General features: G+C 37.5%; 1 protein-coding gene across 1 annotated transcript; it reads left to right on the forward strand.

Annotated features, from left to right (window-relative positions):
* The first annotated feature begins 5,082 nt into the window (after positions 1-5,082).
* On the forward strand, positions 5,083-17,517 carry LOC114248576 (gustatory receptor for sugar taste 64f). The gene is given in 10 exon segments (XM_089733462.1): positions 5,083-5,134; positions 5,604-5,739; positions 7,761-7,879; positions 11,249-11,428; positions 12,191-12,339; positions 12,815-12,937; positions 14,601-14,760; positions 15,118-15,326; positions 15,747-15,836; positions 16,996-17,517. Coding segments are annotated over 10 exon segments (1,350 nt in total). The 3' UTR covers positions 17,128-17,517.
* The last annotated feature ends 653 nt before the right edge of the window (positions 17,518-18,170 follow it).

Raw genomic sequence — 18,170 nt, forward strand, 5'->3', positions numbered from 1 at the left:
AGTTTTGAAGTCGTCGTAGCCTAAAGGATAAGACGTCCGGTGCATTCGTATGTAGCGATGCACCGGTGTTCGAATCCCGCCGGCGGGTACCAATTTTTCTAATGAAATACGTACTTAATAGATGTTCACGATTGACTTCCACGGCGAAGGAAAATAGCATCGTGTAATAAAAATCAAACCCGCAAAAATATAATTTGCGTAATTCCTGGTGGTAGGACCTCTTGTGAGTCTGCACGGGTACCCTGCCTATTTCAGCCGTGAAGCAGTAATGAGTTTCGGTTTAAAGGGTGGGGCAGCCGTTGTAACTATACTGAGACCTTAGAACTCATATCTCAAGGTGAGTGGCGTATTTACGTTGTAGATGTCTGACCATTAAATAATATAATTGTAGTGGAACAAACTCGCAAAAATGAGTGCCTTGCCGAGCAGCCACATGTACTCGTTAGAATTACATGTTTACAGTATACATTCTACCTGTGTTTGCTTCGTAAGCTACTTGCGGAGTCCATATATCTAGGTCTAAATGAGAGGTGCTTTGTCTCTCAGACAAATATTCGTCATTCTGAAATGCAGAATCATCCAGTGCCATTGGTACTTCCATTTCATATTTTCTTTTTTCCTACCTAATCGCTAGTAGCGTTAAGGGCTATTTCAGGGACTCATAGACCAGTAGGTGAGCTCACGGCCTCAACCTGAGAGAATTACCTAACACTTGCCCTAGCAAGAACAGTGCTTTGTTGAAACTACCATCGGTTTAGAAACGCGATCTATTGTGAAGATCCGGCGAAAAACTCAATGGTTTGTGCTTATCGTACTTATCTTAAGTAACCCCGTGACCTCATCTACCCATTGATCCTAAAATCTCTCGGTTTTGTCCGAGTCAGCCTAACTCAAGAAGCAAATTAAAAAATTACGCACCTCTAATTTTTTCTCTAGAACGTCATCTTGAATATCCTTCGTCCTTCTGTAGTTCAAATTGTTGTTCTTGTAATTTCGCCTGTTGAATTGGTTTAAAGGAACGGTGTCTCGCCTTTTCAAATTGCCAATTATAACATTATCGGAACCGAAGAGGTCTTGGCAAGAGATTAGAACTATGTGAAAGTAAACAAACGCCAAAGCGTTCTCCATCTTAACAACTGAATTCGTTTTATAGCGAAATCGTGATTTGAAATAGCACCGATACTTAAATGTGCTGTAGTAAAATATGTTATTATTTCGAAACACAGTCAAACAATTGTGTCATTCTGTAATTCTGTCAGTGCTTTTTTTTTTCCTACCTATGCTGATAGCCTTGAGAGGCTATTTCAGCTTCGCCCTAACGTTTGTAGGTGAGCTCGCGGGGCTCAACCGGAGAGTTGCTAACATTGACCCTAGCAAGAGCAGTGCTTCGCAGAATCTACCACCGGATCCGAAACGCGACCTACTGAGAAGATCCGGCGAGAAACTCAGTGGGCTGTGTCTATTGGTTAGTTCGCTCGTCGAGCCCTCCGTCGCAAGCGACGGGTTCGACGAGGACGGTGACTGGTATCAGTGTTGTAACTTATTTAACATTTTATGACGTGGTATATAAGCCTTTGAAAGTTTTCTTCGGACAAATTTTTTTTAATTGCTTATATGGGGGGAAGAACTCACAGCCCACCTGGTGTTAAGTGGTTACTGGAGCCCATAGACATCTACGACGTAAATGCGCCACCCTCCTTGAAATATCAGTTCTAAGGTCTCAGTATAGTTACAACGGCTGCCTCGCCCTTCAAACCGAAACGCATTACTGCTTCACGGCAGAAATAGGCAGGGTGGTGGTACCTACACGCGCAGACTCACAAGAGGTCCTACCACCAGTTCATATTAAAATAAATGAGTGCACGTGTTGCACTCAATATATCTATGTAAAAGCATATGAAAATAAGAAAGCTTATTTTGGATGATAGTTGTACCAGCTACGAAATGTGTTGTTAAACGTGATGCCAATTATACCAAATAAACATTAGCACCGGACATAATGTTTTAATAGGACCTCTTTAATATATAAGCACCCGCATGATAGAGATATCTAGATTGGACTTAGATGCGCCACAAGAGAGATACGGATGAGACGTATTAAATCTCATTTCTCTCTAAAAATATTAAAAGACGCATTGGTTTGATCCTGATATCATGTTTTTATGATCGACGGCAATAATCTGCCAACGGTGACCTGTCAGATTAACTCCTTCTGAAGACGCAATAAAAATCGAAAAAACAATCAACTTTGTAACTAGTAATATCGCATTAGTACAACCCTCGTCGTCAAACCGCCTGTTATTTGTTGTTGTTTGTTTACGTGACAGCCCTATGTCAAATCTATATCAAAATATCATTTATCAAAGCCCATATAAACATAAACGGAGAGCTACTGAATAAATAATTACAATTATTCAAAACTCGTGATTACGGGACTGAAGTATTATGATTTTTGAAACAGAATCTTCGCTTAGAGGCTGAGTTCTGTTGGTGTTTTTTACGTACATACAAAACTATTTGAGGCCTCGGGAGACCAGAAGGCCGGTACGTATTTCACACAAAGAATTAGCATTGCTATCCAGCGTGGAAATGCTGCCAGCCTTCTGGGAACTCTGCCAACTGGCCGTGAGGTAACACAGATTTTCTATTTATAAGTAGCTTTACCTAAATAATAATTATTTTTATTCATTTATTAGATATAATTATATTATTGTTTAAGATTAAGTTAAATAAAATTCTTGTCTATGATAAATTTCGTACATACATATACCCAAATTATTCAAGCCTAAATCTCTTAATCAATGTATGAATAAAGATTGCTATCGTGTTATTCATTTATTTATGTACTGGTCGGTGTGCGTATAATGTAACGTGTAAAAATACATATTAAAATAAAATACATTATGTTTGCTACTTATTCAGCCACGTACTTGTCTGATAGTGGGGAAAAGAAAGCGAATTCGTTTGAAATCTGTGATCTTAACTTTATTTATGTTGAAACTTAGACTCCCATTTATTACATTTACAAGTTTAATAATCAAGTTTAATAAGGTCGAATCAAAATCGATCGATAATCAAAATCGATGGTGCTGGATGCGATCGAGTCCGTGGTCGTCTCAAACGCAGTCACGGACGTGGCTTGATCATACGCTACAAGATGAATGGTGGTATCCACTTTTTAATTTCACTAGTAGGGTTACCGAATTCATTAAACGTTATGCATGACGTGAAGTCTATAAACACAACTGCATGAATGTCGCTACACCGTGAGTCACATCTCGAAGATCTGCATTATGTGAAAGTTGTCCATAGACAGTATTCTATGAAACTAAAATACTGGGTTACCTTACTACATTACCAAGAACAGTAACAGTACTCACTCGTGATTACATTATATACATACATTATACAATTTTCCTATTAATTGGTCACGGCAAATAGTTACCGTTGCCTCTTACATTATAATAACAAGAGCCGGGGACAAGTCGTCTGACCTTAAATTAGAATTCCTTTTTTATGATTGAAGGACTACTGGTGGCCCGGAAGCCTTTCCAGTTTCACCAGAACAGGTAGGCGAGCAAAGCCTCAGTCAGGAGGGGTGGGATTTGCTAACAGCTGCCCGAGCGCCTCCGAAGGAGACCTAACAACTCAGGAGCAACTGCTTCGCGAACGAATCTACCACCGGATCGGAATCACGACCCGCTGAGAATATCCGGGGAGAAACTCAGCGAGCTGATGCATGGGTTAGGTTGCACGTCGACCTTTTTGTCGAGTTCGACGAGTACGGTTATCGGAGTCCCTAGGCCTGCTCCTAGTGTTAGAGCTGAAGGCGTCTAATGCATAGGTTGTTGGATCTGATAGATCCGTAAGGACGTATCTAGGGCATCGACGGTGACTGACTCCTGCATGATCAGGATTCGGGGAGTAGTCAGCGGTGGCAACGATAAGGCGATTATCATGACGATTAGAATTCCCTGGACTTTGGAGATTTATATGAGTACTTGTGTACGTAGACATGTACAGATATTAAACATCAGACAAAGAGCAAACAAACTTGTTCATCACACGAATGTTGGTAGTATGGAAATCGAGTTAGGACCGCTAATCATTGCACTGCTTAGTCAGTCAATATCGATCGACCATTAAAAAATACAATAGAGCACTTCACTACCGTCTCCTAAAAATCAATACGACATAATAACGGATATTAAAGCTAATTTTAAGTATCGAGATTTAAATAATTTTCGATAGTTATCTGCTGTTTTTTAAAAGAAATTGTTTTTATACAGTCAATAAAAAAAGAGAAAAATAATAATACCGTCATAGAAAACATTGTTTATTGTCATTAATGACAGATTAGCACACGGTCGACCAGATGTTTGAGTAGTTAAACAAAAGTCCAAATTCTAGATTAATATCATCATCCGGTGTGCGATTATAAATTGAATTTAATAGTTTTCCATTAATTGCCATTGTCGCTAAAATGTATTTGAAAATCCTATTATAACAAAGACTTCGATCATACCGGCATTTCATGAATACGTACTGTAAATACATCTCAAACTCTCAAAACAAAAATACTCAACTTTTACAAAAATAACCCGCATCTTCGGCATTGTAACTGGATTTATTTATCTAGACTCACTAGTACTTAGTTCATTACTAGCCCACATTCAAATCTCGTTTATTTATTATAATAGGTTTCGATTTCCGATAGACACGTTGTTATACTTATGAGGCACAGCTAAAATACGATACCACCTAGTATACTGGATACTAGGTGGTATGGTAAAAAATATCTCAGTATATATGTGAGTGTTTTTTTTTCTATTAGTAATCCTAAGAAAGCAATTTTCAAACTACCAACGGCAGCCAAAATAGTGTTTAGAAACTGCTCATACATACAGGTTCGAACTAAGGAGCAACTCTAAGGAAAAATTCAACCAAAATAATAAACGAAGGATCCCTAAAATCTATGACACGGTCTGTAAATGAAAAACATCCATTAGCGAGTCACAACTGAATCGGGTAAAGAAGTAAATAGTACTATTGAACACGATACCAAAGAATTTTAACTAAGAAATGCTTCTGAGAAACTACAAACAGAACTTATCGTTTTGGACTTCGGCCAAAAGTAAGTTTGGAGTCTGATTTACTTATAAAACATTATTTACACTATTTTTTTTTTTTTTCGTATTCAGTTGCGGGCTTTTTTTTTGACATGTCTTATTGATCTCGAGACGTGAGTTCAAAGTCATAATTGTATAGTTCCACAGTTGTCATATCTGCCAAACAGCAACGCTTGACTACCTCGCGGAAGAAATAACTAAGAAGGTAGTACCTGTAATTGGTAGGCACCACCACCGTCTTAATTATTTCTGGGTCATTAAGGTTGTATTTTAACAATGGAAGATGGTTTCAAAGTGGATGTTTCTGTTTAAGGCACCTTTTTGACTTTAAAATTAACAATAACTTTATTGACCTTATGCTTCGTAGTATCTAACAATGCAATTGACATAATTCTAAACGAATCTTAGCATTCAGGTTACACTTACTTTAAGAGTATCATTTAAGTATATTCTACATTGTTGATGTTTCCCCAGAAAGCAAGATTCACAAAATTCAAAGCCAAGAAACTGTAACGTTTCAAGGATCTCTAAAACTGGTTTTGTTTATTGGACAATTATTCTCATTATTTCCCATTGCTGGTCTTCTAAGTAACGATGCGAACAAAGTTAAGTTAGTATTTTCGAAGTGTTTGCTTTATTTTATTGCACTACACAAGTGATTGACTTTTTACCCACCTAATATTTTTTTTTTTTTTTTTTTGCTTAGATGGGTGGACGAGCTCACAGCCCACCTGGTGTTAAGTGGTTACTGGAGCCCATAGACATCCACAACGTAAATGCGCCACCCACCTTGAGATACAAGTTCTAAGGTCTCAAGTATAGTTGCCCTGCCGACGACGGCTGCCCCACCCTTCAAACCGGAACGCATTACTGCTTTACGGCAGAAATAGGCAGGGTGGTGGTACCCACCCGCGCGGACTCACAAGAGGTCCTACCACCAGTAAAGATTCTTGAGACTTCTATTTTTTCTTTTCTAAAGATTCTTGAGACATGCACTAAGCAATAATTATAGTAATTAGCAACTTGACTATGCCCCTTGCATAGCTGGTCTATGCATGAGGGTTTTTTTTTATTGCCCTTGTAGGCAGATGAGCATAAGGCCCACCTGATGGTGAGTGGTTACCGTCGCCCATGGACTTCAGCAATGCCAGGGGCAGAGCCAAGCCGTTGCCTACCGCAACCATTCACCACCAGCTGGGGCAAATACTCCTAGATACTAAGGCAAAAATATATTATTATAAAGATGGACACATTTTTTTTGTAGCTACACCAAAAAGTTTTTTACTGGTGGTAGGACCTCTTGTGAGTCCGCACGGGTAGGTACCACCACCCCGCCTATTTCTGCCGTGAAGCAGTAATGCGTTTCGGTTTGAAGGGTGGGGCAGCCGTTGTAACTATACTGAGACCTTATAACTTATATCTCAAGATGGGTAGCGCATTTACCTTGTACATGTCTATGGGCTCCAGTAGCCGCTTAACACCAGGTGAGCTGTAAGTGGGTGGACGACCCATCAAAGCAATAAAAAAAAAATACTACAAAAAATTAAATGCTGGACATTGAATGTAAATCCGTTGTAAACAATTATCTTGATAATAAGAGATTAGTTAAACGCAATAAGATCTTCGAGTCTCTTTGTTACTAGAATATAGTCAGGAACAGGAAATAATTATCTTTCAATGTATCAGTTAACATAATAATTTACCAAACAAAGTCAAGCAGTTTAAAAGGCAGTTCCAATTCGTAGCTATTAATCGTGATTGTTGTTCCTGATAAATACTGGATATGTCTATCTGATTGATAGTATACCATTGGATCGTTAATAACCTACTATTATTGTTGAAGTGACTTTTCTAGGTCGATATAATTCTGGTAGGTTTTTAGCATCAATGTTTCTCACGGCCTAGTGTGTTTCTTTAACCTATTGAGGAGATCCGGATGGTCGAGATTAGGTGGCTTCCTATGTATGTTTAGACTGTAACTAATTTTTGTAATATTCGGGAAGATCTCGATCGATGCAAAACAGCTTATGCGTGATTCCATTGGATGCAATTAATCTATTTGAGGCTAAGTTGAAGGTAGGGAATATTTACGTGTCTAGAGTCTTCATCATAGTAATTAAATTGGATTTTTTTCAAATCATTAATAAAAAACCTATTTATAAATTATTACAAGTTAAATTTAGAAGATTAAAAAATTTAAAAAAAATTAAAATTTTTACTGGTGGTGGGACCTCTTAAGAGTCCGCGCGGTTGGGTACCACCACCCTGCCTATTTCTGCCGTGAAGCAGTAATGCGTTTCGGTTTGAAGGGTGGGGCAGCCGTTGTAACTATACTTGAGACCTTAGAACTTATATCTCAAGGTGGGTGGCGCATTTACGTCGTAAATGTCTATGGGCTCCAGTAACCACTTAGCACCAGGTGGGCTGTGAGCTCGTCCACTCAACTAGCAATAAAAAAAAATAAAAAATAAAAATTAGAGAAACAAAAGAACAAATAAAGGTATATATTAAAACTATTTGGTAGAATGAATAGGCATGCTATAAATAATATATCTTCGTATGTCTTACTTATATTTTTATCTTTATTCAGAACTTCCTGCACACACATATAGCAAGTTCTTTTACTTTCAGGTTCGTGCCGATTTCATGGAAATGCGGCTATTCAATGCTATCTATGATTGGACAACTTTTTATCATAGTGATGTGCATTTTATATGTTGCCCATTTTGAGACTACTTTGAATGGAACGAGTAAATATTTCACTTTTATTATGACCTGAAATAAAAATTAGATAATTGTTGGATATTCATTGATAAAGTACTTTTAAAAAAAATTAGGTTTAATAGGAAGTTAGGCTAATGGTGGATTCTACATTGGCTCCCACATATTCATTTCAGCTACATATCGACGCTTGGAAGGCAAACGTGACTAAGCGACAATGCGTGAACTTTACAGTAAACTAATTTAAAGTTGAAATACCTGAAAAAAATCTATTTTAACGTATCTCGTGGCCTAAAGGATAAGACGTCCGTCCGGTGCATTCGTATGTAGCGATGCACCGGTGTTCAAATCCCGCAGGCGGGTACCAATTTTTGTGAAGGAAAAACATCGTGTAATAAAAATCAAACCCGCAAAATTATAAATTGCGTAATTACTGTTGGTAGGAACTCTTGTGAGTCCGCACAGGTAGGTACCACCTCCCTGCCTATTTCAGCCGTAAAGCAGTAATACGTTTCGGTTTGAAGGGTGGGGCAGCCGTTGTAACTGTACTGAGACCTTAGAACTTATATCTCAAGGTGCGTGGCGCATTTACGTTGTAGATGTCTATGGGCTCCAGTTACCACTTAACACCAGGTGGGCTGTGAGCTCGTCCACTCATCTAAGCAATAAAAAAAAAATCTACTAGCTGTAGGATTGAAATGATTTTAATAGACTTAGAAATATATTTTTTTGCGCATCGAATATGGTTATTGCCTATCATTTATATATAAAGCAGTTATTGTCGCTTAGTTACGTTTGCCTTTTAAGCATCGAAATGTATATCTATGACAACACCAGAGTTTAGCAGTTTCACTTGAATTGACTTACTTTTAGTACAGGGCTGTTGTTATTGGAGTATACTGGTTGTCTAACTAGTCAGGTCATAAGTATTGTCACACAGTAAAAACTTTTCTTTTAGAATGCTGGCCACAAAAAAGTTTATTGAATTCGAATTTCGTATTGTTCATGAAAATAAAAAATGTATACTTTTAGAATTTTACTCATTTTTAAATATGGAGTGGACGCTTAAAGAAGACCGTGTTGCAGTTATTGCGTTGCATCGTTGCGGTTACGCGCCAATTCCAATTTTTAACATACTGAAAAATTTTAATATAACCAAAAGATTCGTTTATCGTACCATCAAACGATACAATGAAGACTCTAGTGTAGATGACAGATCAAGAAGTGGTCGCCCTCGGTCTGTTAGGACTCCAGCAGTGATAAAAGCTGTGAAGGCGCGAATTCAAAGAAATCCCAAACGTAAGCAGAAACTGTTGGCCCTTCAGATGGGGTTAAGCAGAACCACGGTGAAAAGGGTGTTAAATGAAGACTTAAGGCTTCGGGCATATCGAAGAAAAACAGGACATCGTTTGAATGCTCGTCTAATGGACCTGAGACTGAAGAGATGCCGCGCTCTGTTGAAGCGGTACGCGGGAAAAAAATATCGGGATTTTCTTTTTTCGGATGAAAAAATTTTTACCGTAGAAGAGAGCTACAACAAACAAAATGATAAGGTGTACGCACACAGTAATGAAGAAGCGAGCAACCGTATTCCGCGTGTCCAACGAGGTCATTTTCCATCCTCGCTCATGGTATGGTTGGGAGTTTCTTATTGGGGCTTAACAGAGGTACATTTTTGTGAGAAAGGTGTAAATACGAATGCAGTTGTGTATCAAAATACAGTCCTGACGAACCTTGTGGAACCTGTTTCTCATACCATGTTCAATAACAGGCACTGGGTATTCCAACAAGATTCGGCGCCAGCTCATAGAGCGAAGAGCACACAAGACTGGCTGGCGGCGCGTGAAATCGACTTCATCCGGCATGAAGACTGGCCCTCCTCCAGTCCAGATTTGAATCCGTTAGATTACAAGATATAGCAACACTTGGAGGAAAAGGCGTGCTCAAAGTCTCATCCCAATTTGGAGTCACTCAAGACATCCTTGATTAAGGCAGCCGCCGATATTGAAATGGACCTCGTTCGTGCTGCGATAGACGACTGGCCGCGCAGATTGAAGGCCTGTATTGAAAATCACGGAGGTTATTTTAAATAAACTTTAGTGTCATAAGAATCTATGTTTTGTTAAGTTCATTTTGGTATATGAATGGTTACATAATGAATAAACTTGTTTCAATTATTTTACATTAAACATGTGACAGAATTTATGACCTGACTAGGTATATTGAACATAAAATACACCTAGTAAGGTAATGGTAAGCCTATTCCGCTTGATATCAGCTTTGTGCCTATTTCTGCTGCAAAGCAATCTCGCGTTCCAATCTAAAGGGCGAAAATGCAGTTTATCCAATTCAAAATAAACTTAAACATGATTGAGTTGGGTGATGCTTTAATTACCAAAAAACACGTGTGGCACTCGGAGACTGCCGCGGTAAAGCTATTGCATAGCATTTTTATCAACTTATGCAATTATAAATCGACAATAATAATTTAATATTAAAACAACAATAAAATAAGACCACGCTATATTTATGAACATTAACAAAAGCAAAATATTAATTGTCACCTTCACACTCATAACCTAGACCGCGCGAGGGAGAAATGGCAGACTTTTCATGATGTGCATGCGGCAGTGCGACGTCACGCCGCGCGCTTATTCACAAACATTACATAAGCGCAACGTGTGAATGTGTTGAACGCGAGATTCATAGTAGGCGTAGTGGGGGTGTCAGGTTATTTTCGTTACGGAATTTCTTGATTCAGTCGCTGCGCTCAAGGCCCGCGATAGAAGCTATGCAATAGCTTAAAAACCATGACTACAAGCTTCGATAATAGCATAAGATAGACTAGATTTACTGTGCCTATATTTACAAACTAATTACCTATATATTAAGCTAATTATATAGCTCGCTTAAATATCATAAAATATTTACAACAATTTTATTAGATGATTGATTGGATAAGGAAGCTCACATTGACGGATATGGTGACCGTTTTTTGGTGATTTTTATCCATTAGGCGTACAATAAAATTTTGTGGGGTTTGTCATCATAGAACCCAAATATTTGAGAGATACTTAAATCTCGCTAATGACATTTTCTCGATGTTTATATGCATATTTGTATATAATTGCAGAGTAGTAATATTTGGGCTGGTGAAATTGGAAAGGTCAATGGGCCACCAGTAGCCTTTCCTTCCTAAAAAAAAATCATTTGACCAGAAATTTCTTCCGCCCAGTTGAAGATCTTATAAATTATTATATCTTATTAACCTTTGTCGTTATATCTTAAAGTTGCTATTACTATTACTTCAAATAATTACATTAGGAATTTATTGCGAAAGCCTATATTCGACTATAGAATATTTATTGGAGGTACCTATTTATACATAACGTTTTCAGCTCCCATAATATTCTATGGAGTTACATTTATTTCGATGATAGCTTTCGTGCGAGCATCCAGACGTTGGCCGGAACTTATCCAACACATTTCCAAATCTGAAGAATTAGATCCAAGTTTCGACTTCAGACTAAAGAAGAAATGCAATATTACACTTTTGCTTGTACTGGTTTTGGCCATATGTAAGTCTAATGAAGGCGTTTCGATGTTTAAGCCTTATATTAATTATGTTAAGCCTTTTTGTTGTAGATAGGTAAAAATGAAGCTAGATATTAATATACTTTGAACCCTACAATATTAATCGGAAATGCGGATTTGATCAGTAAAGTATTCTGCTATCGACTGTCTGATATAATAACCCAATCAAATATTTAGATTCCATTACCTAATGCTGTTACGATTTAATTATTTTCACAGATTCAATTGAAAATCATTTGTAAGCAAATAAGGAACGTATTTCGTAGTGTTATTGCTTGAAACATCGGTAATTTTATCATTTAGGATACTTTAGAACAAAAACTAAACAATTTAAACAAACATAATAAAACAGATGTCCCCTAAATGAGTGCAATAGAATGGTCTCGAGCGGGGAGAGATGGCGTGACTTCATTAGACGCATCAAGTCTGCCCCTTCCAACACTACATGACGATCACGACCACTATGTCAAGAGTGACACAGTTGAGAAGAAGAAGAATAAAACAGAGTATACCCAATCAAGATCCAAAACTTCTTCAATCTTCAAATCGGTTTGGTATTTGAGTACGAAACAAGGGAATATGAAATTTGGTTACATTGTATAGCTTAATCATACATAGACAGACATATTTAGTTTAGTCCAAGCTGTCTTTTTCTTGTTCTCTTCGGGAATACACGAGGAAAGTGAAGATAAAGACTTTCATCTCGAAAATTATACATTTAAAAATGGCTCAGCTTTCATTTTCAGTGGAACATATATTCTCAATCAGATCTGCATATTCAGCTGCACAGATTTGCTATCCAGACACTGGTTTTTATGAGGGCTTCGTCAAATATTTTTACCCTATGGTATTTGATTTTCTTCCGTATTCGGCAGCGCTGGGAATGGTAACACAGGTAATTGTACAAATTCAAATACTGTCATTTGTTTTGTAGGAACACAGCTTGCTATTAAAACAAAATAGTACGTAGTCATAATTTGCAGCTGCGCCCGTAAGCTCCGTTGCTTGTTACTTTTAGTTTCAGTCGCGAATAAGCGCAAAGAGTAACCAGTTGTGTTATTTAATTGTTATAATTATCTCACTTCCGATAACGCCCTGAACCATTAGTCACCACTACCAATATAACCGCCAAAACTTATTTGTATTAACCTCTATAGGGTGGGAGCTCATAAATTCTAAGTCCAGTACCAATTTTTATGATGAATTAAAATCAGATGGGCCGTATTGTGAGCTCATCTTCTGTAATAACTAGCACAAATGGAAGCCGAGGGTACAAAGAGCCACGAAGGGCTTTCAAGGACACGACCTTCAGCAATGAAGTATTCGATTAAGAATAAGAAGAAGTTGTCTTAAAGTTGTTATGTTTGCAGCTCCTTAACATTCAATCGCATTTTATATGGAACTTCACGGATTTGTTCGTGATTTGTATGAGTTACTATCTGACATCACGTTTGGATTTGGTCAACAAGAAGCTGTTGCCTGCACAAGGAAAGGTAATCTCCAAAACAAATATATATAATTCTCATTTTAGTCTATTAGCAAGTTATTTGTTGCATTGTTGTGTTCTTTTGTATACTTTGGGTTTGTAGACTAACTTAGATAATATAAAAAAAAAAACTAAAACTCTAAAAACCCATCCTACCTTACTGGTCAAAACGGAACACTTGACTGCTTTGGGACAAAGATAAGCAGGATGGAAGTACCAGGCTTACAATACTATCTACCACCAACATATACCGGTTGGCGATTGCGATAACCTGGTATAATATTCAGGGGGTGCTGCTGACCATACTCCGATTGATGCTTTAGTCTTTATACCAGGATAAGAACTAAGGTGATGCTATTCTAGCCTATGGACACCACAGACTTATCACGCAAAAATTTCAGTTTAACGGTATTTTTGTGTATAATAAGAAAATATTCATGAGAATCCGCAGGTGTTAGCGACGTAAGTCCTAAGTCCGAATATGTTCTTCGTGGTGAGTGCTATCACTTGTACCGAAGCCTTCCGAATGACAAAGTTTCGAACATTCGAGAATGTTCAGGGATATAACTACAGCCCCCTATGTTGTGGATTAGAAAGTTCCCAGCCGAGATTAAATAGAAAGCAGAACTTGGATTTAGTTATTTCAACGTCTTATAAGATTCTTTGGAATAAGTGATCGTATATTAGGAATATCTGATTAAGATATTATGGATTTTATAGTGTTGTTTTATATTTTTGTACAATGGCTGTCAACTATTCAACCAAAACTCTTGAGTGATTTACAAATTTTAGGACATTTCACAAAAACATGCATTTTCTCAAATATACAAGGAACATTTTAAGGTTACGTAGAATTTAATGAATATTTACAGAACCAACTAAACGACTTTTGCTGATGCGTATTTTTTCAAAGCTTAGTGATTTCAGGTTTTATTACTGGTGGTAGGACCTCTTGTGAGTCCGCGCGGGTGGGTACCAACGCCCTGCCTATTTCTGCCGTGAAGCAATAATGCGTTTCGGTTTGAAGGGTGGGGCAGCCGTTGTAACTATACTTGATACCTTAGGACTTATATCTCAAGGTGGGTGGCGCATTTACGTCGTAGATGTCTATGGGCTCCAGTAACCACTTAACATCAGGTGTGCTGTGAGCTCGTCCAACCATCTAGCAATAAAAAAAAAGGTTTGACAAGTTAAGTTTTGAAGATACTTTAATACGAGCCCATTACTCGAGTTGCTACATTTTTAGATTTTCCTTGGTTTAGGATTGGTCCTTGACCAAACAGTCTTAAGAGGTGACTTTGGAAGCACTTATTGTTGTTATATATAAATTGCCTCGATTATAGTCTCTCTCTGTCTACGCTGTACAGATTTTGGTAGTCTTTAAGTCGCTCTTCATATGGCTTGTGTCGTAACATCGAACCAATTATTTGGCTTCTATTAAAGCATAGATTGCCAATTGTGTAACCAATTTTGATATGCACAACACATTTTTTAGAGTTTGAACTTTTCATCATCACTCTTGACTTTAAGGAACCTGAACTGTCCTGTGAGTTAAATCCTGATTATAACAGATAAAAGCTTAGCCATTTGAGTTAGAATTCACAGGAAAAACAAACCTGTCTGTGGAAAGTACTTCTTTTATTTTATTAGTTGTATATTTTTATTTTTAGTATCTCCCGGAAATATTTTGGCGAACAACAAGAGAAACATACTGCAGAGCTACAAAACTGGTCAGGAAAGTTGATGAAATCATAAACGGAATCGTGTTTATTTCATTTGCAAATAATTTATTTTTTGTATGCGTCCAACTATTTAATACTTTTGAGTAAGTTTCTCATCTGATTTAAGATCATGAAAATGATTTATTTTAAATATCTGAGAATGTTGAAATAAAAATCTAGATATAAAATATATTTCTTCGAATATATATATAGGCTAATAAATGAATAAAATAAATACATAATAATAGGACCTAATGGTGAAAAACATTCACTCCATTCGTTGTACCAAACTAACAAACTTTTACAATATGATTAACGAAACTCAAATACTTTGCTTTGAGGATAATTATTATTGTCCTTTTAACTTTATTAACTCTTTATGACAGTGACAGTGTTGATATGGTTGGATTATGTTACAACTATTCTGAAAGGTGAGTTATATTTTTCCTTTAACGACATTTGTATTGAATTCTACCAATAGGTTATATCAAAGATTCGTTTTCCAGGAGAACTCCACCTGTCGGAAGTGAACCTGTTATTTATTTACTGTTCTCGTTGGGGTTCTTAATATCTAGATCTATAGCAGTTTCGTTGATAGCGTCACAAGTAAATTTGGCATCAACAGTGCCTGCACCTATCCTATATGATGTACCTTCAGCTGTTTATTGTGTAGAAGTAAGTAATACTAGTTATAGTAATATTAATTAGTTTATATTCGGTAACTTTTAATTCTTATTAAAAGCGGTTATTAATCTAATAATAGTGCAGTATTTTTATACATTTTTTCAATATACCATGCCATGCAATACCATGTCTTGCATATCTTTCTTCATTATTCATAATCGTCTTGTAGCTTCTATCATAATTATGGAGTACGTGATATAAAGAATGAGAAACGACTGGAATATGTTTTAGGAAAAACCTCTGGGCTTATTTGTAACTTATTCCATTTAATGATCATAATAAACAATGGTCACTCTAAAGTTTTCCACTAGCTCCAGTCGTGATCAAAGATGATTATCGTTTACAAGAATTAGAAACTGTTAAATAGAGAATAAATAATTATCCTGAATTGTTTTTAAAAAAATATACTAGGTGCAGAGATTTCTGGAACAAGTTAACGGGGACAACGTTGCTCTGACTGGATTCCAATTTTTCAGCGTCACTCGTGGATTGCTCTTGAGTGTAAGTAATTTTTAAATCTAATATTATTTACTAGCATCGTTATTGCGACGAAACATGATTTTTTTTTTATTGCCTAGATGGGTGGACGAGCTCACAGCCCACCTGGTGTTAAGTGGTTACTGGAGCCCATAGACATCTACAACGTATATGCGCCACCCACCTTGAGATACAAGTTCTAAGTCTCAAGAATTGTTACAATGGCTGCCCCACTCTTCAAACCGAAACGCATTACTGCTTCACGGCAGAAATAGGCAGAGCGGTGGTACCTATCTGCGCGGACTCATAAGTGGTCCTACCACCAGTAATTGCGCAAATTATAATTTTGCGGGTTTGATTTTATTACACGATGTTGAGTGATTTGATTGAGAAAAATTGGTACCCGCCTGCGGGATTCGAACACTGGTGCATCGCTTCAACACGAATGCACCAGACGTCTTATCCTTTAGGCCACGACGACTTATCAAGCCCCATTATGATCGCAATATGAATGCCGCTCTTTTCCCTAACGAATCGTTGGTAGCCTAAGGGGCTAATCCAGCTTCCAACTCACGGGCTCAACTTAAGAGAATTATTAACACTAGTAAGTCAGTGCTTCGCTGAATCTAGCACCAGATCGGAATCGCGACCCACTGGGAAGAAACTCAGTGGGTTGTGTCTATGAGTTAGATCCCGTTCAAAGCCTCGAGATCATCTTGAGTTATAGCAATAATTATCTTACCCGTCGACCTGAAATTTATGATGTTTTGCGACAGGAATAATCGACTCGTTCGACCCAAAACATGCTGTATTAACAGTACATAAAATTTGAATTTGCACGATACTTGGGTTCAAATATTTTCTACTAGTACTATTAGAAGAATTTTTCAACTAGAAAATCTTCTAATCAGATGGAAATATGGCATAGGCTTGGAACTCGAACAAGGAGCCACCGCTGTTCACGAGTTCAAAGTTGGTAGGCAGTGGCTTGGCTCTACCCCTGACATTGTTGAAGTCCATGGGCGACGGTAACCACTCATCATCAGGTGGGACGTATGCTCGTCTGCCTACAAGGGCAATCATTCGAATCAATGTCATTATTGCTTTGAAAAAAAAGTAACGTGGTCTAATCCCAAATATCCCAAAACTATATAGATTATTAAAGATCTTATGTATTTTTCAGGTTGCCGGCACAATAGTTACATACGAACTCGTAATGGTTCAATTCAATCAAGCACCAGCTTCGGATTCATTTACTGAAAAATTAGTAGAAAACAATATCAGTACTATAGAAACATTTTACAACTACTCGTAGTCAGAGAAAAACGCTTTTTTCTCCTACCTACTCCGAAAGTTCGGTTTTCGTCCCGCTGTACAGGGAAGAAAGTCTAACTTTTTCCCCCTGGGTACTGACAAGTGCGCATGCGCTTTAGTGTCTACGTCTGCTCTCACGCACCTAAAATTCTCCGCCATTGTTTTGCTCGGGTAATTTGCAATATTGTGCAATAGTGTAAAATTGAAATAAACAAAAGGCAATAAAATTTAATAGTGAAGTATTAAACAAAGATGAGTTCATCAGACAGTTCTTATTCAATTAGTAGCAGTTTATTTAAAAATTTAAAAACAGTTAAATTGTTTTTCTTAGAAGTCTCATCCCGCGTTTAAAATTGCCACCCAAGCCGAAGGCGAGAAAGGAAATGTCCAACTTTTCTCCCTTGGTGCACAATGTACTATTAATGATCATCACAAAAAATATCACGATTCCGGTATAATATCTAAGATAGAGTTCTGCTATAAGATCTGGTATAGTGTTTGCATCGCAGCTGTAATGCCTTCAGGTTTAAAAAGTCACGATAACTTTATGTATAAAAGTGTGTAGTGACCTTTACATTGCGGTGTCAATGGACTTGAGTTACCACTTATCAGAAGGTACCTTAATTTCTCGAACTAGTACCATTCCGCTGAGCTCCTCACCGGATCTTCTCAGCGGGTCGCGATTCCGATCCGGTAGTAGATTCATTCGCGAAGCAGCTGCTCTTGAGTTGCTAGGTCTCCTTTGAGATACTCGACTAGCTGTTAGCATATCCCACCCTTCCTGCCTGAGCCCTTGCTCGCCCACCTGTCCTAGTGAAACTGGAAAGATCTCAAGATCAGCAGTAATCCTTCCTTCACAAAAAAAAATAAAAAATATGTATAGCGTCGGGTCTATCTTTCAGTCTAGTACGCCGATTCATTCTCAAATATTAGTAGGACTTACTTGTACCTTAACTTTATGATAACACTTTCGATTTTTTCCTTCACTATGTTCTGTCATCTAAATGGAAAATAAAAAACTCTAAATTGTAATATTATGTCACC

Source organism: Bombyx mandarina, chromosome 15 (assembly GCF_030267445.1).
Source record: "Bombyx mandarina strain Sakado chromosome 15, ASM3026744v2".
Lineage (NCBI taxonomy): Eukaryota > Metazoa > Arthropoda > Insecta > Lepidoptera > Bombycidae > Bombyx > Bombyx mandarina.